This window comes from Schistocerca piceifrons, chromosome 5, assembly GCF_021461385.2.
Source record: "Schistocerca piceifrons isolate TAMUIC-IGC-003096 chromosome 5, iqSchPice1.1, whole genome shotgun sequence".
In the NCBI taxonomy this organism is placed as follows: Eukaryota; Metazoa; Arthropoda; class Insecta; order Orthoptera; family Acrididae; genus Schistocerca; species Schistocerca piceifrons.
In genome coordinates, this window is record NC_060142.1 from 92,400,404 (window position 1) to 92,424,846 (window position 24,443).

Consider the following 24,443-nt stretch of genomic DNA (forward strand, 5'->3'; position numbering starts at 1 on the left):
GCGCACTATGAAAGAGTGAGCGAGAGAGAGAGAGAGTCAGGTAAACAAATTTCAAATGAAGTGCCAGAATTATCATGGAAACAGTTGAACATCAAAAGCGACCAAGCACTGTGTTTTTTAAAGTTCAATAATTCATCTTACGATTGACGTTCTTTAAAAACATGTTACATGCTTCCGTATGCATTTCTACAACAGATGAAGACGCTGATGAAGACAGGAACCAAGAGAAGAACTGCGTGTGAGTTATCACAAAATATTGACGCATAATATTTTCGCGTACGAAAATTTTGTTAAAAGAAAAAGCTATTTGCTAATTCGCCGCTCAAAGACATAATTCCGGTGAAATTGGTAAGCTACGTAAAAACGTACGAAAGGCTCCACGGAATCTAACAGTCTAGAAATTAAGGTAATATTGTAAGAGGTTACAATATCACAGGAAAGAAAAGGTATTTTAGATTTAATGTTTGTTCCAATAATTACTATTAAACATGTTCGTATGATGCAGACTTAAATAAAGTATCCAATGATGAAGGCAAAAATATGTAGAAACATGATTGAGCAATAAACAGACGGTTTGTTGCGTAATTGGTGGGTGTAAATACCAATGAATTACTTAAATTATTTTAGTATTGTAACGAATTTCAAGGTACGACATCATCGTCAGCCAAAAATTTCAATACAGAAACATTAAATATGAATATACAGGAAACACCATGTCGAACCTTTTAGTACTGAAATTTTTGACCGAAACTTATTACAATACTAAAATAATTTAAGCAAGTTAACAAATCATTTAGATTGATAGCAGTCTCTAAAATAACCAGTTGATAAATTTCAACAAACATTCACGATCGAATAACATAGTCATAAATTATTTTTGTATACATTACCCATCCTAATTGCTTTCACAGCTGCGAATTATAGTTGATCAAATTGTGAAATGAAAGTCTGCAATCAGTTAGAAAATGTGACATTATTCACAACGCACCCTCTACACGAGGTGTTCATCCTCAACATGTGGTGTTCATTATCAGAAGTTTACATCGATTTTTCCCCAGTGCTCGTATGGGACAGTTTTTACAAGTCGTGTTACATGCACACAGGTTTATTTAAAAGCATATAAATAAGTACGTATAATTTGCAAAGTACTTTTGAAATCTACAAGAAACTATTTATTATCTTAGAAATACCAGTAACATTTTAGTAAAGAAAACAAGAATATAGCTTTATATACTGTCAGGCATGTTTATGCTTTTAGGCTATGCACACTAACAAAATGACAGTAATGTGCAAAAAATTATTATGCAATGTAAATTCTCTGTGAATCAGCTCTAAGCAACAGCTCCTAGTATTCGTAAGTAATGTTGGGTCCAGAAATGAATGACGTGCAGTTATGACATGTGGGTATCAAGTACAGTACGATTCATTCCTTGTTTTTAGCAAATTTTGAGCTATCATGCTATATGCAAGTTACGGTTTATAAACAAATATCCAAATACATGAGTATTTAATGGCAGACTATCTATTTTTACTAATTTGCATGAAGCATGATAATTCAAAAAGGATAAGGTTGCTCATGTCGTGCCCCTTGATGGAAAATTACTGTATTTGGCAGGGCAATTTAAATAACACAATACTTTTTGCGTACACTGAATCTCTATTTTGTAAGCTAGCAATCAACATCCGCACAACTACAAAGATCTTGTCACAAAATGCGTTTTCAACCTTTTCCAAAACTGTACCTTCAGTACGATTAAGGCGCCTGGTTTCCTAATGCGTACCGCCGATAGTCTAAACCGTACTTAGGATAAGAAATCAACGACGACACAACAAACATATGCCATAATGTAACAAAAGTCAAAATAACAAATTACAAACTATAAACCTAACGTGGTTCCCATAGTTACACGTAGTGAAATTATACATGAGTAAGAAAATACAAATTCTTAACAAATTAAATTGGATAACTGGCATTGGGAAAATCAGTTGGTTTGAACACAGGTATCACAGGAATTGTTCTTTAGTTTAATCTCCACGCCAGCGCATAGGTCATGTACCCAACTTTTATTTTTCATACTCTTAATTATGTCTTCTTCTCGATCTTCTTTACACAGTTGACATATTATTTCATCGTTCTTGTTAAATTTTTCATCTATCCGTCTCTTTTTATAGGTTCGTGCACAGGTCTCTTCCTCTTATTTCCCTTTTCTTTGACTTTTCTTTCCTTTCTGTAAGGACTTGATGTTAATTCCGTAGTTGGTTTAGGTCGGTTCGTACTTCTCTTCATACTGTTGTTACACAAGGGATAGGAAATAAAGAGTTCAAGTAAGACGTTATTTGCTGACTGTTAATTTCGGCAACGGCTGCAATATTGTTTTTGGGTCCACAATTTTGAGTCATTGTAGAAGATCCAAACTGATCATTGCGTGGGGTTGCAACGTTGGGCGGCCTTCCAAATTTTCTCGTTGTTGCTTCAGTTCGATCAGCCGATTCTTGGTCTGATTGATCAACAATATGTACAGTAAGAGTTACAAAGTCCTCTTCTTTGACGACTTTTCTATCATTTGGACACAAGCCTGTTGCCTTAAAACCGTCTAGTGCTATGTTTTGTGAGCAGGAAATGATGGTATTCATACAATAATCACGAACCAGCTAAATTATTGGTATGTGCGATGTCCATCTAGTAAAAGCAAAATTTGGTTCTGATCCCTTTTCTTCTACTTTTATGAAATTTTCGACCCATAGACGAAACAGTTTTGATGTTACCCATCCATTTGTCGAGCACCCAAATTCTGTGTTTGGTGCAACTATCATTTTTGAAACATCATTTATTCTGCTGCGCTTAAATATTAACACTGAAGGTATGGATTCCCCTACTGCACTCATTGCAAATACACAGTTCGTTGTAAGACCCCTTTTTCCGCTCGTGATTGCGCCGATTTGATGTTTGCCTTTAGGGGCAATTACTTTAGATGATTTGTGAACTGTGGTTAATGCAGTTTCATCCACTTTATAATTCGGTCAGCAGTAAACATATCACAAAACTCATTTGTACGCTCTTTGTTAAACCTCTTCCTTCATGCCATCGATGTAGCTTAGGCAAATCGCAAGGACATAGTGGGATGATTTTTCATAAACCTTTAATACCATTTTTTACCGACTATTCTTTTTTTTCTTTAGTGAATCGATGTGGTAGATGATAGATTTAGTAGGTAAGTTTCCTTAATTCGCTAATAGTCACTCCGAAGAAGCGAGACCCTAAATTAATGATGTGCAGTAATAATTCAATTTCCATATCCGCTGTTATATCATTAGGTCTTTCAAATTTTCATGTCTTATCTAAACCCTTCAAATGAATACGCAGTGTAGACTTTGGTACATTACGTCTTCTACATGCTTCAATTAATCCATTTTCACCATTCTAATGTTTCAGTAAAGCTTTGTCAACATCCTCCTGCTTCCACTTATTGTAAGCTCTTTTCTTCATATTCGTCAGCTAAGACAAACGATTTCTTGTTGATATGTACTTTCCACCAACGCTTAAATCGCACCGGAACGATTAACGAATTCTCCACAGATATGACTTAAACAGAGATATCACTACCATTTGAAATCAAAACTACTGGCATAATTTCTAGAATTTGCTTACGCTTAAATGAATGGTTGAGTACCACAAAAACAGACATGGTACAAAACAATTACGTTATCATGATATTCTTCTCCGAAACTGCTTACAACCAATCAAGAGACTGTAATAAAAAAGCCAAACGAACTTACTTTTTAATTATTTTTCTTTAATGACAGCCAGTGGTCCTCTCACTTGTTTGTACCCACTCGCACTACTATTTAGTTCAGTTTCACGCTACTTAATGTCGCACTTTGTAATCCTGGGAGCCGGCCGAGGTGGTCGTGCGGTTCTAGCGCTGCAGTCCGGAACCGCGGGACTGCTACGGTCGCAGGTTCGAATCCTGCCTCGGGCATGGATGTGTGTGATGTCCTTAGGTTAGTTAGGTTTAAGTAGTTCTAAGTTCTAGGGGGACTGATGACCTAAGATGTTAAGTCCCATAGTGCTCAGAGCCATTTGAACCATTTGTAATCCTAGGCTCAGATATTACTGGAGTACGACTTACGCTGTAAGTGTCAATAGTAGGAATATAAGTCTTACACGAAATCATTTTGCCCCTGTAAGTTCATTTATAGTCAGATCAAGCTTTCGTTAAGAGAATAGGGATGAACTAAGAATAGTGAGTGAAGGATTCTCATTAACTGTAGCCCTTTAAATTTTCCCACTTAAGGAACGAAATAAACCGCTGGGAAACCACAAACAGCCTTCTGTTATTAGTAATTAGTTGTCATCATACAACATATGATGTGCAGTAATAACAAATTAAGTGTTAATCCAGCTCAAAGACATTAGGCTGTACATCCTTTGTGATGTAATAAATTCCTAATAGACATAAAAGAAGAAAAGTGACACATGCATTTCCGAAAATATAATACACTCTGCACATATAACTGTACAAAACACACCACTTCAAACTGAGTTAAAAAAAAAAGTGTGTGAAATCTTATGGACCTTAAGTGCTAAGGTCATTAGTCCCTAAGCTTAGACACTACTTAACCTAAATTATCCTAAGAACAAACACACACACACTCATGCCCGAGGGAGGATTCGAACCTCCGCCGGGACCAGCCGCACAGTCCATGACTGCAGCGCCGCAGACCGCTCGGCTAATCCCGCGCGGCTCAAACTGAGTCTCGTGCTATTATCAACAGATTATTTGTTTTCGTGTAACTGTTGTGGTACCCGATGAGAACCTAAACAAACTGACGGCATTTCGAAATGCAGCCGGTAGGCGATAATCGAACGGTCTTTATCACTTGCTGCGTTTACGTGAGACGAAAATTGTACTTCGAAAATCGTTTTCCGCTGACCAGTTTACATGTTAAGGCCTGAAGAGGCTTTGCTAGACCGGTCTAACATCGGCGTTCCGATCGTCAGTTGTTTTCCATACACAAGCTTTGGGAATCAGCTGTCCTGGTTTCTGATTTATCCAATACAACGGCTGTTTCCTTTCAGCTAAATATCGGAGTCGGAAATTTCATACTGAGTTTAGTATTTTCACTTCTCCATTGCACAAAAAAATCACACGGTCCAGATAAGCCGAAAGTTTTTAAAAACAACAGAATGGATGAACGTTCCGAAGACTGTCGTGCGTGTACACGCGAGTGAAAATAGAGTGTGGAAGAGGAAACATGAAGCTGTATTGGAGTGTTTACATGACCAACCACAAGTGACATTGCGAAATCTGTTTTCGAAAAAGGGGTTGGGATCCCAGTCCAAACGATGACAATGATTCAAAATTCTTTCTTTCTGTTGAAAACGACGTCCTCCTGAGTAGTCCCCGCCCAGAGATCCGAATGGGGGACTATTTTACCTCCGGAATATTTTACCCAAGATGATGCCATTGTCATTTAATAATACAGCAACGCTCCATCCCCTAAGGAAGAACTACGGCTGTAGTTTCCCCTTGCTTTCAGCCATTCGCAGCACCAGCACAACAAGGCCGTTTTGGTTAATGTTACAAGGCCAGATCAGTCAAGCATGCAGACTGTTACCCCTGCAACTATTGGAAAGGCTGCTGCCCCTCTTCAGGAACCACACGTTTGTAATTTCAAAATTAAAACAAAAAATGGCTCTAAGCAGTATGGGACTTGACATCTGAGGTCATCAGTCCCCTAGACTTAGAACTACTTAAACCTAACTAACCTAAGGACATCACACACATTCATGCCCGAGGCAGGATTCGAACCTGCGACTTTAGCAGCAGCGCGGTTCCGGGCTGAAGCACCTAGAATCGCTCGGCCACAGCGGTTTGCAAAATTAAAACCCTTTAACTTTTTGTGACATGGTAAATAGCGGCGTGCAGTGACAGTGTTTGGGTGTATCCAGACGCAGCTTTAGTGATGCCCCTGGAGTGACGTCATTGCAGCAGCGCGTAGAAACCTGGCACGGGTGTCAGTTGAGAGCCGAGTCCGCATGTGGCGCTGTACCTGATTACGGATCGGCTCGCCGGCTGGCGACAGACGGCGCTCGGCTAGTAGTAAGGAGTCAGTACCTGTCGGGATGCGGAACGGGAAGGTTCTGGTGTTGGTGGCGGGACTGTTGGTGGCCTTGAGCGCCGTGGCACGAGGCCGCGTCATCACCAGATGCGAGCTTGCCAACGAGATACTCCGCCACAACGTCTCCGTGGGCCTCGTCAAACACTGTGAGTACCCAGACACCTACGCGTCTCGATCTTGCAGTTGACTGTGTGTGTGTGTGTGTGTGTGTGTGTGTGTGTGTGTGTGGCCGGTGGGGGGGGGGGGGGGCGGCTACCACCTGAGCTGGACTCTTGCAGAAGTCGTTTTCCCGCGCAGGCTGCTTTAGTTTTGAAATAACCACTTAATTTCGTGCTTTAGCCAGCTAGTCTCGCCCCCTTGAGCGGTATGAATCTACTTCAGTTACTTGCATCACAGTAAAAAGTTGGAAGTGTATGTAAAAGTTGTAAGTGTGCGGTGCCAGAAGTGTGCACTTACCACTTTTCTGTTTTTCCCTTCTACATTCCCGATAACATGACAATGAAAATTGTAGACAATACACCTGGGATCATACCCGTACGTTACACGATACCATAAGTTGCAGATTGTTTGTATGATATATTAATGTTGTATTTAACAAAATTTTACAAATGATGAAAATGTATTTTTGCTCCAGGTTTGGGGTAAACTTCTATAGTTATTGGGCAAAATTCGACACACAAAGAAATTATTAGAACAGGCTAAACGAAAATTAAATTGTATGCTTTACTATGTCAAAATCTTTACCATCATCACAAACCAAAACCACCATGTCCGCCCCCGGTAGCTGAATGGTCAGCGTGACGGAGTGTCAATCCTCTGGGCCCAGGTTCGATTCCCGGATGGGTCGCGGAATTTTCTCCGCCCAGGGACTGGGTGTTGTGCTGTCCTAATCATCATCCTATCGTCATTGACTGCAGGTCGCCGAAGTGGCGTCAAATTGAAAGACGGGCAACCGGCGAACGGTCTGTCCGAACTGGGGGCCCAAGCCATACGGATAAAAAATCATCATCATTGTCTCCATCATCAACGTTTTACAACAGTGAAACACACTGTATTATCGTTATCTGGCCTTTTCTTGTCACACTTTTCCGCAGTTTTCTCAGTACAGCCGTACTCATGTTTCGTCTTCATAGTAGACTCGACGGGGCGCAAAATTATAAATTTTGGCCACCTGATCTACGGAGAGCAGCGACCTGATACTATATTTAAGCGAAAATGAACAGTCGAGTTCGCAATAACATTTCTTTATTAACCGGTTTCGGCTCATCTACAAGCCAAAGATGGCTGAACCTATGGCTGGTGCTAGCGGCTCCTCGGATTGTTCGTGATACCACGATTGTACACTGAGTGGTGGCTGTGGAGCCACAGGTTAAATAGTGTGCCATTCGCTGGCCGACTATGGCTTACGTCATCACCAGCTTCGTGGTATCACGAAATATCCGAAGAGCCAGCACAAGCCTTAGGGGGCAAAAATTCTGGAAATAACTTGTAGATAAGACGAAACCGTTAATAATGAAATGTTATTGCGAACTCACTTTTCATTTTCACTTAAATTATACTTTGATTACAAAGTTTCCAAGTAGCTGAAAAAAATTCCGTTTGTGCTTTACTGAACCCCATAATCCTTCCGATATTGATTTTTTCCGGTTGCCTCAAACTTAAAATTATGACGAGCGATGAATGAGCCAGCCCAGTCTTTTTCTGCCACGTGGGTTTCTGCACTAAACTGGTGAGTTGCGCCATTACTTTGGGAAACTGACTTGCCAGATGTCGGAAGTGTCTAAACGTAAAGCCATAGGACATAGTATCCAGATCGTCCGACAACTTAAGTTTCCTCTGCCTCAGGAAATACTCAATTGAAACGTCCGAACGATGCTACCCCACAGCCTACCTTAAGTCTTTTACGTAGTGTGGATTAGTTACATCCATGCCTTTTAGCTGCATTTATAATGGAAAATCCATTTTCTATTAGCTTCTTAGCCTCCTCTAATGTTTTAGAAGCCAACGGCGTGGAGAACATTTTCTCTCGTAGTTTCTGTAACATGAAGTAGTCTTCTTAATACTGAACAAGCCGATGTGAAATAGTGAACTATAAATTAAGGTCCATTAAATATGTTAAATATACACGTTCAGTAGTAAAACCAAAGAAAGAGAAGACAAACGTCTTGGGGCGAAGGTACGCATCTGGACATTTACCTCAGCTAGTTCGTAGTGTCTTTGCCCCCTGCCGCTGATATCCGAACTTCCAAATCACCTGCGATATACGGTAACCTATTAAACTAACACATATGCTTAAAGAGTGAGTTAGGTTATCTAAGACTCTTCCACCATAGAAGCTCGCAGCTGATGACGCAGGGCTGCCACACTACACTCACAAGTAGGAAAACTCTAGATTCTGGTCTTTGGCCCGTGCGCAGCTTTGCCCCCGCCTGCCGTACAGCTTCTTATATTCCGCACTTCTGTGTGGAGGAAGCAACAATTGATTTCAATACGCTGATCACATCATGTGTAGTTTTATTTTAAATGTCACACTAACGTATTTTTAATCAGTTACTCGCAGTCACAGTGGCAAACGCGAATAAGGGTCGCATTTTTGCCCATTTTTGCAAATGGATTTCACTTTTGAGATATTTGTGTCCGAAATTATTGTGATAGAACGAAATCATTATTAAAGACACCTTCGCATGTGTACAATATATAATGCTAATCTCAAAACATTTTTGCTGTGATGCAAGTAGGAACGCAGAAGAGGGCGAAATTGCCAGATATCTAAATCATGAAATAAAGTGTTTATTTCAAAAATAAAACAGTCTACGCGAGAAAATCACTTCCCTCAAGAAATTGACAGCGGTTGTGGACCCATAAATACCAAAGACTATAGAGCTGAATTCCATATGGGGAGTGGGGTGCTAATCCCCATGCTGGTGTTTCAAAATTACATTTCCGTGGCTCCACTAAATCACGATTTCTATGTGCTGGTAACGGCGAATTTACCTTTCAGTTCCAGAAATGCGTTGGTGTAATGGATGGAATTTATAGCAAAACGTGCTGAAATTGATACTACGTATGGGTTGGGTTGTTTTGGGGAAGGAGACCAGACAGCGAGGTCATCGGTCTCATCGGATTGGGGAAGGATGGGGAAGGAAGTCGGCCGTGCCCTTTTCAAAGGAACCATCCCGGCATTTGCCTGGAGAGATTTAGGGAAATCACGGAAAACCTAAATCGGGATGGCCGGACGCGGGATTGAACCGTCGTCCTCCCGAATGCGAGTCCAGTATCCGGCGGGATGGTTGCATTGTGCTAGTCAGAGAAAGACAAAAATAAACAAATATGAAAAGCAACGCCTACAATCACAAATTTTCGTGTTCTGTTATGACACACTGTACATTTCGGACCCTGTGGGTCCATCATGACGATCCGAAATACATCGTGCGATTTAATAAAGCACAAAAATTTGTGACTGAAGTCGTTATTCGTACACCCTGTGTGTTGAATACAATCAAAGCCATAGCTGCAAAATATCGACAAACCTGAAAGTACGAAAGATGTCTTTAAAAAAGTTACGATTTGCTTACAGGGTAAAACTTCACGAGAAGCTGCCCCCGCTCTAACCTTAAAGTGTTATAGTGTGCCCGCATCTCGTGGTCGTGCGGTAGCGTTCTCGCTTCCCACGCCCGGGTTCCCGGGTTCGATTCCCGGCGGGGTCAGGGATTTTCTCTGCCTCGTGATGGCTGGGTGTTGTGTGCTGTCCTTAGGTTAGTTAGGTTTAAGTAGTTCTAAGTTCTAGGGGACTGATGACCTAAGATGTTAAGTCCCATAGTGCTCAGAGCCATTTGAACCATTTTTTGTTATAGTGTACCGGTACGTTGGAAATGCCTGTCGCAAGCGTTCATAGGAAATTATGGAAAAAGGGACGCCACTGAACAGAATATAAAGGAAAATGAAACTTTCAGCTTGGAACCTAACCTAGACTTCGGGTTACACTACAGATTACTATATCACCACAAAGTATATTCCGCCTTTGAGGATAAGTTATTAATAACTTTTGAACTCAGACAAATGAAAAAGAGCGGAACAGATTAATAAAAGGAACACACACGAATCCTGTCTCAGTCGCAAATAAAATGAAAACCATGAACTGTAGCTCTTCAGCGCTCAGTACTGTAAGCACGGAACGAATGATGTGGTAAACAGGAACTGGCATAATAGATAACAGGATCACAGGCTCTGCAGAAAGAAGAGAGCAAAACAGATCAGCAATAAACTTCAGCAGAAAGTTAGCCTACACCACTAAGTACTGATAATTCTCTATACAACTGCAATAACCCATGTCTCACAAGGTACATGTGTTTTAGTTGCGGCCTCCTGTAAGAATGTGACACTTTGCGGCATGCGAGACGAAAGGAATGATGGCGATCCACCTACAAAATGTACGAACTAGCAATCTGCTTGAGATACGCTATTGTCTCGTTGCGAGCGAGTAATCGAAATCTAACAGAATCGGGAAGATAAAGGGCTTTGGTGACACACTGATCTACGGCATAGCTCGGGGCCTAAGCCTGAAAGTCGATAGTTTGGTTGTCATTGCGCAAAGTCCGATAGTTTGCTAGTCATTAAGCAAAGTCTCTTAATGTGATGTTACGAGAACTAACATGGATAGTGTAGGTAACGACTGATATAGCCTATCATAAAAAGTTCGTAGGTTTCACTTTGCTTTGAATGGTACCTTCTGCTTTCGAGCCATTTCGACTCCGCAATAGCTTCGTATCATAAGAAGTCGTGGTGACGCATACTGGATGCAGTTTTCCGTTCATATTGAAGGAGAAAAACAGCGTTCATGCTGATAACGAATATCTCTGGAATTTTTCTTTCTCACATACTTATCTATGATGTCTTTGTATTTCACCACACGTAACTTCCTTTGCAAGCACAATAAACATTTATTATATTTAAAGTCAGAAGAATTTGAATAGTGAGAAAATTACCATTTACATATACAGAAATTAAGATTAGTGCTTCTTTGCGTCTTATTGTTTAGTTTGTTTTAGTGCATTCGTACGTCTTTTAGCACCGTCTGACGAGTCACCGTTCTGTTTTCTTCATATTGAACATCAAATGTGGTTGAGATATGCAATTATCGATAGTTCGTCGAAGTACTAATCCTGCTGTGGTACAGTGCATCTGCATCTATTGTCTGTATTATAAATCTTTGGTATATGCCGTCATTATATTGTGATTCAGAATACACGTCTCATCGTAATTTGCTTTTTATCACAGACGGTGATGGTCTCGCCAGAACGCGTTAATGAGTGATGCATTAAACTGGGAGATAGTCTGGACAATGGTTATAAAATGTCACTGGTTCAGCCATTTGACGTATGCACACTGCTTAACTCGTTGCCAGCTGCCTCTCCTGCATTTTACACATCTTTCTTAAATCATGTTTAGTTTACCAGAATGGCAAATACGGATTGGAATAAGAGTATGTACACTTCTTATCAACAGTTTAGTATCGTCTATATAATAATTGCCTACGCTTTTAAATCTGTTCCGGACTTAACAATAATTTATCGAGCGAGGTATCGCAGTGGTCAGACACTGGAGTCGAATTTCGAAGGACTGAGATTCAAATCCTAATTACGCTTTCCGTGGTTTCTTTTGTGGCGGCGTTCGTAGCGACAAGCAATTCGCTGTAGAAACTGCTTACGAAGTCACCGCCACACTTTTAATAGCGGGCCGACCGGTCCGCTGGAACAGTGAACAGAAAGATGAAGACCCAAACACTCTGATTAAATAAAAGTCGGTACTTATCTTTATTAACGAAGATACAGAAACACGGTAGTGAACTCCGTGTCTACAGAAATCTGTCTAGTTCGAGTCGGAGCGGCTAGGTCAGCGTCGGCTGACGACAGAGCGGCTAGGTCAGCGTCGGCTGACGACAAACAACAACTCTGCTGCGATGAACACACAACTGACTAGCAAGTACACAGTTCGGTGGCGAGTATACAACTGAGCGGCGAATACAGAACTGTCCTAGCGCTCGCGACTCCAGCGGTTAAGAAGCCAGAAGCCAGCGGTGGCGCGCGCAGACTTGAGGCGATTTCCTGTCTCGCTGGCGCTGCTTATGCGGACGGCGTCCGGACTTTGATGCTGCCAACCTTTTGGCAGCGGGCTCGGGTGGCATTACTGGCTAGGACATAACAGTTTCCCTAAACTGCTTAAGGCAAACGGAGGGGCAATTCCTTTGGAAAGGACACGACCTATTTTCTTCCTCAATAAGGACTTGTGTTCGACATCTGATGATCTCATAGTTGAAGGTATAAGCTCCCGTCTCCTTGGAGATTATATGGGTTAATTAATGATTATTATGTTACAATCCTCTTGTTGTAGTTGACCGTGTATATCGAGACTTCGTTCATTGTTAAATGCAATCGTGTGGTACTAACTGATGGAGACGCATTAAGAACTGGTAAAATTTAATTTATTTCCTTCATCACACTGCACAAACATAAACACACTATTATTCAAACTGTGTGCCGCTACTATTAAACATAGAGAGAAATCAACAACTGCCTCTGCTTGCGACTCTGCGCCTCTGGGCATTGTCGCCCTCCAAAGATAACCACTTACAGATACTACACACCAGTACCCTCACAAAGGGACGTCAAACACTATCTTCCTAACGATAACTTCTGTCCTCTATCTATTTAAATACCCTCCAGGAGAGTGAATTTATCATCCGCAGCATATCTTCCGCGAGGGACCATAGCTACTTAGGCAAGAGTTAGTCGCTGACGTCCAATGCACAACATTATACTTAGAAGGAGAACACCAAATCGATACTGGCGGATGAAGTGTTAAGCAAGATGCCAACATCGACCACAATTAATGGTTACAGTGCCTCTGTGTGATGTCATTTCTTATTCCCGTGAAGGAAGCATATTCGCGGTACGCTTGGCGGCATGTGAGATGTGTTCGTGGAAACAGCCTGATGTAGGCGAGGAGAAATGGGATATCGCCTCTCTTTCAACAAAGTGTAAAAGCGTGGTTAGCTGTAGCGATTGTATAAAACTCTGCATTGAGCTGTACTTGCTTTTGCCACACATAGAAAACAGACAAATGCAATTACAAACATCTAACTACTCGAATGTGGTGCAATAAATCGTACTCATTCTCGAAATAAAGCAAATAAGTAAATACGTCGTAAGACTTTCAGTCGTGTTAAAAACTACAGAGCAACTGAAATTTGTCCGACTTAATTCTAGGCCACCTGTTGTAGATTTGGCTGTATTGGAGTACGAGGTGCGGCTAGAAAAAAACCGGACTGATGCTGGAAAAAACATTTATTTACAATTATTTACAATTTCATGTTATCTCCTTCAATGTACTCTCCTCCTCGGTCTCTACACCGCTCCATACGAATTTTCCACTGTTCATAGCAATGCTGCAGATCATTTTCGGTAAGTCCATACATTACTTCCGTCGCTTTTTCTTTTACTGCTTCAACAGTCTCAAATCTAGTTCCTTTCAAAGCTGACTTGACTTTAGGGAAAAGAAAAAAGTCACAGGGGGCCAAATCAGGTGAGTAGGGTGGATGATCTAAGATGGGAATGTTGTGTTTTGCCAAAAACGTCTTCACTGACAACGCACTGTGAGCTGGGGCATTGTCTTGGTGAAGGATCCATGACTTTTTTCTCCACAAATCGTTCCGTTTTCTCCGTACTCGCTCACGTAGGGTAGCCAGGACGCTAATGTAGTAATGCTGATTCACTGTTTGTCCCTCTGGTACCCAATCAATGTGCACAATCCCTTTGATGTCAAAAAAAAAAAAAAAAAAAAAAAAAAAAAACAATCATCATTGCCTTGAATTTCGATTTTGACATTCGTGCTTTTTTTTGTCGTGGAGAACCAGGAGTTTTCCAATGCATCGATTGGCGTTTAGTTTCGGGATCGTAAGTAAAAACCCACGATTCATAGCAAGTAATAACATTTTGTAAGAAGGTGGGATCACTTTCAATGTTTTCCAGGATGTCAGAACATATCATTCTTCGGCGTTCCTTCTGTTCAATTGTGAGACACTTTGGAACCATTTTTGAACACACTTTGTTCATGTTGAAACTTTCATGAAGAATCTGCCTAACACTTTCCTTGTCAACTCCTGTTAACTCAGACACTGCTCTGATTGTTAAACGGCGATCTTGTCGAACAAGTTTACCGATTTTTTCAATGTTTGCATCAGTTTTTGCTGACAATGGTCTGCCAGTGCGAGTGTCATCACTGGTGTCTTCGCGGTCATCTTTAAATCGTTTAAACCACTCAAACACTTGTGTTCGCGATAAACAATCATCGCCGTACACTTGTTGTAACATTACAAACGTTTCACTTGCAGATTTTCCTAGTTTGAAACAAAATTTGATGTTAACACGCTGTTCTTTCTGTACACTCAACATTTTCCGACGCACAGACAAAACGTCAACTACTTAAAACAGACGCCTCGGGCAGACTGAGTGCAGGAGGCAGATGAAACTCGAGCAGTAGGCGGAGCGAGAGTCACGTGACAGGCCACGCGACTTTCAGCCTTATTGCATTCGTTTTATTGTTTCACCAGTACTAGTCCGGTTTTTTTTTAGCCACACCTCATACAACTGGAAGCTGGACAGTTGGTGCGTTGGAGGTTTGGTCAAGGCGATGACTTTATCGATGAAAGTGAAAGTAGCGATTGGTAAACATCATTAACATGCGGCTATCTGACTACCCTTTATACAAAGCAAACGAAAGCGTAAAGGACTTTCTATGTGTTACTACTTATAACTTTCAATTTCGTTGAAGAAATCATAGACCATCACGAATGAAGGCGTGCTAGATACAGAGAAAAACGTATAGAAGACGATGATGACGACGACGATTAGGCAGCCCTTTCATCAGTCACATTCGTCGAAAGCTTCACTGGTATAACGCAGCAGCGATGTGAAAACGTGGCAGTCAATGATGTAGTATCTTCGGATACCACGTTGCCCCTGCTCGTGGCACAGGATTGTACGAAACGGTGTCAACTTTTGGAAAAGTGCAATACAGGGTAATCTGTCTTTCAGGACGGCGAAGGGGAACTTTAAATTATTTAAACATGAAAGGAATCTGTACATTTGGAGTGAAGAACTGGGGTACAGGTCAATGAGAGTTTTCGAAGGTCAAAACAACCTGTCAAGACAAATTTAATAATGCATAGTCTTACAGAAAATAGGTAACGATCCGCGACGTTAATATACGAAAGTGGAGCGTTGAAGCAGCAATGGAGGTAGAATTAAAATTTTTTTTAAGCATCTGCCGGATGTATGTATGCTTTCAAGAAGAAACATGGTACTGTATCGCAAAAAATATCTCGTGTTAGTACAACTAAAAATCTACGGTAGATAACGAGACAGCCATACTTATAGCATTTGGAGAGTTTATTTCTGACACCACAGCTATTATGGACACGGTCGGCACACAGAATCTATTCAATATGAATCAGAGCGGCTTTAATTTGGAGAAGACGTTCGACCGCTCTGTCGTCAAAGAAGGAACGAAACAGGCCGGCAAAGTCCTGCAGTCCGTCAATAACACGATGCACATCTATACAATAGTGGTATCGGTATCTGCAGATGGGCACTTTCTGTCACCTCTGTAGTTTTCAAAAATTCGACCGGGACGTTTCGACTGTGAGTCAGGCAAAGTTTGTTTCATGCAGGTAATAGTTTAGCAGTTGCCTCATCTTCTGGATGAATGAACAAGGAACATTTACGAATGTCATGACAAAAGGAGTTCTCGAAAATCGTTTGAGAAGACAGCACGATAATTTTAATTGTAGACTCGTTTTCCGCTCAGAAAAGCTTGTCAGAGCATCAAGAGCACGGAGTGAAAATCACTGCGGTTTCTGTACTGATTATGACACCATCAGGCGCAACAGGATACTTCCGCGTAATCGAGGGTTTTGTCCGCAGGTTTACCAACTCCGCGACACTAAGCTAAGGGTAGCAACAGCCTCCAAATGCGCTCTTCCTTACAGGCAATTATGAGGACCAATATTTTGGTCGTCTACCAGTGGGCTTGGTACCGAAGTGGCTACACCCGTGACGGAGCAGATGCCTTTCAACATGTGAAATACTGTTTTTACTATTTTGTTATTGGTAACGAGCTTTGATGATTGTCTAAACTGTTGCATTTTGCGTAGAGATTCACACATGCAGTGTAAATGAATGTGTCATTAAAGAAGTAGCGTAGCGCTGTTGTAAAGCTGACACTGTTAAAGTAAAGTACATCTGCAGGAGTTCCGTAGTTCTTCAATGCGATTTGCATGATTGAATTGAAAATCGAAAAAGTTTCCAAAATACTTTAGCCACGACGATCCCTCCCCCTCGTCTTTCCTCGCAACAACATCCTGCGAATACGAGGGCTGTATTTGTCACTACGTTGGACAGTACTTCGCGCTCGGGTATTAAGCGGGTGCAACGGGGTTGGGCGAGGGCTAGCGACCAATTTAAAAGCTGTATGTTCAGTACGTCGTAACTGCGTACGATCAGAATTGCGGCCCAAATTTTCTCACGGGATCGGTTGCTAAGGCGGAAGTCTTTAAAGTGTGCTTTTTTTCTCCTTAAAATATGAGGTCAAATTGTTGTTTCCTTTGGATCTTCAGATTGTGATTTACAAATCGTTCGAATGGGTCCAAGCACTATGGGACGTAACATCTGAGGTCATCAGTCCCCTAGACTTAGAACTACTTAAACCTAACTAACCTAAGGACACCACACACATCCGTGCCCGAGGCAGAATTCGAATCTGCGACCGTAGCAGCAACGCGGTTCCGGACTGAAGCGTCTAGAACCGCTCAGTCACCGCCGCCGGCTTACGTAATGTCTTTAGATTTGTTGCATCCTCTAGGCGTTCTGCGATTGAAATGTTCTCTCTGGCCGGCCGAAGTGGCCGTGCGGTTAAAGGCGCTGCAGTCTGGAACCGCAAGACCGCTACGGTCGCAGGTTCGAATCCTGCCTCGGGCATGGATGTTTGTGATGTCCTTAGGTTAGTTAGGTTTAACTAGTTCTAAGTTCTAGGGGACTAATGACCTCAGCAGTTGAGTCCCATAGTGCTCAGAGCCATTTTTTTTTGTTCTCTCTGGTTCGCCTTTCCACAACAATTTCTATGTGAAGCTTCCAGTATAAGAACCGCTCGGCCACATCGGCCGGCTTGTAGTTTAGCACTATACCACTGAGCCACCAGGCTACAAGTATACCCAAAGCTGTCATCACATCTAAAAACTATTTCGTTGCCTCAGCACTTTTCAGTGAAGGAAAAAGCCGTTTGAATCTTCATCACCACAATTTTCAGCCACCTCGAACAAAATTCTACCCATAATCCCAGAAAATAGTGAAAAGTCAGTTTGTAATTGGGAGGACACAAGCAAGGCGATTCGCCGACAGTAAAATTATAGTGCTTTGTGGAACAGGAATATATCCAAAATTCTTTTCTATATTATAACAAAGTTTGACCCACAACTCTTTCATATACTTTTTACTGTATGCAAATGCGTCGACAGAAACAAGCATGTTAGATAATTCAACACTGCCGTAACAATTTGATCTAATCGCCTACCTCATCTTACTACGAAAGTAAAGACCCGATGAAGTCATTCATTCAAAAGAATAATCACTTCCCCATTTCTTAATATTTCATTATGCATGAAAATATGACTTAACACAGAAACTAATTCAGTTACAGATGTTACCTATTCAAGCTCTGACCAAAGATACGAAGAGTTTTACGAGGGACGTTCAATAAGTAATGCAACACATTTTATTCTGGGCCAGTTTCGGTTGAAAAATGCAGAATTTGTCATGGGACATCGTGGAATATTTCCGCTTCAGACTCTTCAGTTTCATGAAGCTCCGACATGCGGCGGGGCTACACGTAGCCTTCAAAATGGCGAGTGCAACAGAGGTGCGTTCCAAGCAGAGATCTGTCATTCAGTTTCTTCTGGCGGAAACCCACAGTATCGCAGATATTCATAGGCGATTGCAGAATGTCTCCGGAGACCTGCCAATGAACAAAAGCGCGGTGAGTCGTTGTGCAAGGCGTGTGTCATCATCGCAACAAGGTCGTTCAAATCTGTCTGATTCCCGCATGGTGGACGGCCGCACACAATTTTGACTTCTGCAGTGTTGGAACGTGCGGACACTCTCACTCGAGTTGATAGACGGATCAGAATCAAACATCTCGCTGCCCACCTGGACGTCTACGGCGCTAGTGCTGACATACTTGTCAACCGGTTGGGGTACTCTAGTATGTGTCCGCTGGGTTCCTCGCTGACCAACAGAAAACCATGAATAATAACGAACGAACATCTGTGCGGAATTGTTTGCACGTTACGAGTTTAATCGTGACAATTTTTTGTTGAACATCGTCACAGGTGATGAAACATGGGTCCGCCACTTCGAACCCGAAACAAAATGCCGATCCGAGGTGTGACGCCACACCACCTCTTCTCCGAAGAGAAAGTTCAAAGCCGCACCCTCAGCTGGTAAAGTCACGGCGACGGTCTTCGGGGACCCTGAATGGGTTACTCTGTTTGATGTCCTCTCTTATGATGCGACGTCCAATTCAAGTGTCTTGTGCTGCCTTCAGGAAACTGAAGAAACGACTTCGGCTCGTTCGTTGCCACAAAAGCGCAAACGAATTTCTCCTTCTCCATGACAACGCATGGCCTCATCCAAGTTTGAGCACCCGAGAGGAGCTCACAAAACTTCATTGGATTGTTCTTCCTCATCCACCCTACAGCCTGGGCCTTGCACCTTCAGACTTCCATCTGTTTGACCCAATAAAAGATACACTCCACGGAAAGCACTACGTGGGTGCTGGGGAGGTTACTGATGCAGCATGACGTTGGCCCCCACGTCGACCAGTAGAGTGGTGCCATGTTGGCACATAGGAGCTGCAAGTAAGATGGTGAAAGGCTGTCGCATTGAGTGGGATGGGGATTGTTGAAAAATGGGGGTCTGAGACCAAAAGAGTGGGGAATAATGTGCTGTACTGGAGTCCTGGATAAAACCATCTGGCTTTTAGAGGAAAAGTGTTGCATTAATTATTGAACGACCCTCGTATTCCTGCATTTTTATGTAGACTTGTCAGAGAGAAAATGTCACTTAATTTGTCGTTACTCAGAAGCCGCAAAATTAAACTGGTGCTGATAATTGCGCGTCTGGCTGGCGGATCCATACACTTCATCTCATCCACTACTTACGTTATCTCTGCCTGTCGATGAGTCTCCCACTCATGACTAGGTGCCATTTTCTTTTCCGACGGTGTCCGGTGGTGAATGAATTGAAATGAAAAACAAATACACGCGTAAGAGTCAGTTTCCTCTTCAGCTTGTAACTATTCTAAAGAATAAATAATTGTTTTTCCATCTGACTTATAATTTATCGTGTTGTGAGAATAGTCTTCAAATCTTGAATTAAAAGATGTGCAGAATGCATTAGAATTTTACAAACCACTACTCAAGACACAATGAAAAATGAGTTACCTTACCGGCCGCTATGGCGGAGCGGTTCTAGGGGCTTCTGTTCAGAACCCTGCTGCTACTACGGTCACAGGTTCGAATCCTGCCTCGGGCATGGATGTGTGTGATGTCCTTAGGTTAGTAAGGTTTAAGTCGTTCTAAGTTTGGGGGAGTGATGACCTCAGATGTTAAGTCCCATAGTGCTTAGAGCCATTTTTTTTAGCTACCTTACGGGATCCATCAACCATCAGCTTCAGGTCGTCCTTGTATTATTTTCCTGAGGACCACCTCAAATTGATCATCTTCGCTGCTTTGGAAAGGGTACAGTTTCCTTTCTCCAAAAGCATTTGCTGCAACTTCATGTCTTCGTCATCCTTTGGTGTCCTAATTCTGTACCTTCGTTACTATTATCTACACGGACTGGCTGAAATATCCCTATCGAAACATACGTCGATCAGCTAGTTTCCTTCTTAATTGGAATGACCGTAACGAAGCTCCTTTACAAGCCATGAACACTCTTACAATTCTGGACATTAGTGTTTCGCTCAGGTACATATGTTGTCTACGCAACCGTGATGAGTCACTTCACAGGAGCTTGAAATTTTATGGTTTTGACTCTATGTCGGCCGCAAAGATAAATGTTAAAAAAAAAAAAAAAAAAAAAAAAAAAAAAAAAAAAAGCATTCTGAATAAGGTTTCAGTCTGCATCATTATGGAGCAAAACAGTGTCCAACGTGAAGACATCACACACGACTTGTAGGAAGACATTTTCAGCAGAATCAAATTCTGGACGAAAATTGAATCTTTCAGTCTGCAGCAGTGTGTGTCCTGTTTTTAAACTTCCTTTAAGATTAAAACTGCGTGCCTGACCAGGAATCGAACTGGGAACCTTGCCTTTTGAGGGCAGTGCTCTTATCGATTGAGCTGTGCAGGTAACTAATGAGATGCCCTCACAAGATTACTTCAGACACTACCTCTCTCCTACTTTCCAAATCCTCAGTGTTCGAAATTGAAAACGGTTGGCAAATAGAACACTAGAGGCAAAGGGATGTAACTGATGTAATTACTCGCTCAGTTTCCTAGCACAGTCTGTTTCTGTAGTCCATCAGCAGCTAGCGACAAGAATCCAACATTCGGAGCTTCTCATCACAACCAATATCGTGACGGAAAGACGCAAAAGGTGGGCAAATGGTGTTCGTAACCCATAACACAGTATGATGAAATACCGTTGGTTTGTTTTCTGTTAATTACATAAATACGTCTGGGCGCACGTAGATGTTTGTCAGACTGATATCTAGTTAAATGAAACGATTGCTGTGCGATGACGTAAACTGCGAGTTGGTTCGTTCATTTTACAATTTTCCGATGTTTCAGATGAGCAAGTGCTGTGTGTGTGTGTGTGTGTGTATATGTGTGTGTGTGTGTGTGTGTGTGTGTGTGTACGTACGCACTCGAGATATGTTGTAGTGTGTCCCTTCGTTTAACACGAATCGTTTTTATCTCCAACAGGGGTCTGTCTGGCAGAGAGCGAGAGCTACCTAACTACAGATCACGTTGGTGAAAATGCAGATCTGTCTTCAAATTACGGCATATTTCAGGTAAATATTAGGTGAAAAGAATGCGACCATGGGAAAATTATAACATTTAAATGGTTGCTTGTATGCATGATATTTTACTGTTGTCTGCTAACAGCTGAAATTAAACTGGCCAGGCGGCGGACTTTAAGGAATGAATGTTAAATACTAATACCTCAGTAGTGTCGTTAAATACCTCAGTAGTTTCTAAGGCCATCTCACCTATTCATCCTTAACTCATTTACGCGCTTGATCATCATCTTCTATGTCATATTCATCTTTTACGCTGACTTTCCTGCTTTAATTCTCCAGACTTTTTTTGTGACCTGGTAATCACTAATGATATCGATTGTAAGATTTCCCGTTTCCATATTTCCCGTCCTCTAATGTCACATGGCCGGTCGCGGTGGCCGAGCGGTTCTAGGCCCTCCAGTCCGGAACCGCGCGACTGCTACGGTCGCAGGTTCGAATCCTGCCTCGGGCATGGATGTGTGTGATGTTCTTAGGTAAGTTAGGTTCAAGTAGTTCTAAGTTCTATGAGACTGATGTCCTCAGATGTCAAGTCCCATGTGCTCAGAGCCATATGAACCATTTTCTGATGTCACATGTGTAGAAGGGTGGAATTAGTGCTGAGTTCCTCTCTACATGTACAGAAGAACTGGCTTCCCAATATGCCAGACTATCTTGCTAGAACTTCGTGCGCAGAGTGCGCTCTCCTTTTGCAGATCTGCTCAACGAAGACCTGTACGATGACGGATGAAAGCAAGGTATTACTAATATGGCATGCAGAAGAGCGAGTCAGTGTTGGATGACAAAAATTTTTGTTGCAGATAAACCAGTACTGGTGTGGTGATTCTCGCAACCCTGACAAGTGTGACGTGAAATGCGAAGGTAAGCGGCCTGTTCGTCAGCGCTGAGCGTTTGCTGCTCAGCAGGGATCACTCCACTTCTCTTTAAACATCAGAATATACAGTTCTGCGATTTTTAGTAATTACTTAAGAGTAGAGTTGAAAATTAAACACGCTGTTAAAAAGTAAAGACCCATGGGATAAGTGAAATGTTTAGCGTATCAGGATGGGTGTACAGAGTGCGCTCTCCTTTTGCAGATCTGCTCAACGAAGACCTGTACGACGACTTCGAGTGCGCTCTGAAGATCTACCGCAAGCGGCGCTTCTCAGCCTGGGACGGGTGGCGGAAAGGCTGCAAGGGTGTCCACCTGGAGAACGTGTCCACCTGCTAGACAGGGCGTGCGGTGGCCAATAATTGCCAAGAGTGGATAGGCGCACTTCAGACCCGCCCTGCTGCGGGGGTTGTTTGGCTGTGGCCTACTACAAGCTACTGCAGCCAAGTTTATGCATTACCGAAACTGTCCCTGAAATAACAATATTCACTAAATAAACATAATTAAATGAATGTTACGTAACATACTGTATCAATATCGTATTTCAATATCATAGCGCCTTGATTTTGCCGAGAAAGATACATTCCAAACACACCACCGTACGTAGATAAATACTGTAGTTATGCGGCGGCGCGGTTCTTTCCCTCCCATTACGACGAACCTTCACCTACCTGTGAACATGGTCTCAGCAGATCATCAATAGGAAAGCCGAGCGAAACCTACTGTACTTCGACGTGAACCAGGATGCAACTAAAGTCACTAGTCTACGTTTCGGGAGAAAGTTTTCACACGAAATGAAAGGTTGAAAATTCTGTCCTCAATTAATATATTCTGAAACTTAGGTGAACAAGTATCACTGCCAAGCCCGTGCTAGTTTTAACACAGTCACTCACAATACCTTTCACTCACGTTAGCAAGTTTATGGTGTTACATTTCCCGAAAACGTAATAGCTACGAAAATACTGATTGTCACAGTTTTTAGCCACCGACCTGCCCAATACGCCACGCGGAATTTGTCACAAAATTCACTTAAAAATTCCGAAATTTCTACACGCACATCGGAATATGTATGCCGTCACTTTACCACACTTTTGATGTGTAAAACACTGCTAGATCGGGCAACTTATCGTTTCCATCGGAACTACTACTAAACACGTCCGAACTGTTTTGTGGCTAGGCTCCCACTCTTCTGTAGAATACTCAAAGTCTTATCTACCAGTCGAGAAAGGCGCGCGAAGAATATTGCTTTACCATTGGCCAGTTTTCTCAACAGCCAATAGCAAAACATCATTCTCCCGTGTCAATCCGCGCTTTTCATCAATAACCAATCTCAAAATCGTGAAGCTAACGACTGCACTTTTTACCGACGTAATTATCTAATATGCTCAAGTTTTGCTTATGCATAAACTTATTTACTATTGTTATTTATACCTGAATTAACTTTCCCTTTACCATAAACTTAGTTTACAAATCTATTCTACAAAAATCCCCTTGTCCACATCCATACTTCCTCGAAATGTTCCCACACTAAATCCTCGTACATAACTCGTTAAACAATTATCTTCATATTAACCTTAAACCACACTCACGCATCATTCATGCTGCTAAAACACATTTATAACATTTTACCTACACAAAAAGACATAGTAACACTTTATGAAAATACTAGAACAGTTTATGAAAAACATTCTTTAACTTTAGGGCACTCTAGTGGGCACAATCGAAACTAAAATCAGTCCCCCTATCGAATATTGTCCTCTATCGGCTGATACATAAACTACGTGCGCGTACCGTCTTGCGTCACCATCTGTCTGTCACTATCCAGCTCTGAGACACATCTCCCTCCAAGGCAGGGTCGTTATACGGCGCTACGCCTCAGTTACTAACAGTCCGAATACGAGAATACCACACTCATACTTAGTTCGCTCCATTCTCTCCTGAAATTATATTACTAAACGGATGTAGCGGACGCACGGTTCCACTTCGATTGTCTATCTCATGGCTTCCAGTTGAAGCAAAAATTTTATTTTCAGTATTTCATATAATTACCGAACGACATTAAAAATTGCAACTATTGTCATAATCTATTCGAAATATAATCTTCCATTAAAGATCTAACACAATAAGACAAGTGTTAAAGATAGAAACCATGTAGGGCGAGCCGGCCGCGGTGGTCTAGCGGTTGTAGGCGCTCAGTCCGGAACCGTGCGACTGCTACGGTCGCAGGTTCGAATCCTGCCTCGGCCATGGATGTGCGGACGCCGGCACGGTAGCTCAGCGTGTTCGGTGAGAGGGTTAGTTGCCCTCTGTAATAAAA

General features: G+C 42.1%; 1 protein-coding gene across 1 annotated transcript; it reads left to right on the plus strand.

The window, feature by feature from the left end:
• The first annotated feature begins 6,094 nt into the window (after positions 1 to 6,094).
• LOC124798675 (lysozyme c-1-like) lies at positions 6,095 to 22,648 on the plus strand. The gene is made up of 4 exons (XM_047262174.1): positions 6,095 to 6,269; positions 21,161 to 21,249; positions 22,056 to 22,116; positions 22,332 to 22,648. Exons 1-4 carry the CDS (start codon positions 6,128 to 6,130, stop codon positions 22,463 to 22,465), a joined length of 426 nt encoding a protein of 141 aa, XP_047118130.1. The 5' UTR covers positions 6,095 to 6,127; the 3' UTR covers positions 22,466 to 22,648.
• The last annotated feature ends 1,795 nt before the right edge of the window (positions 22,649 to 24,443 follow it).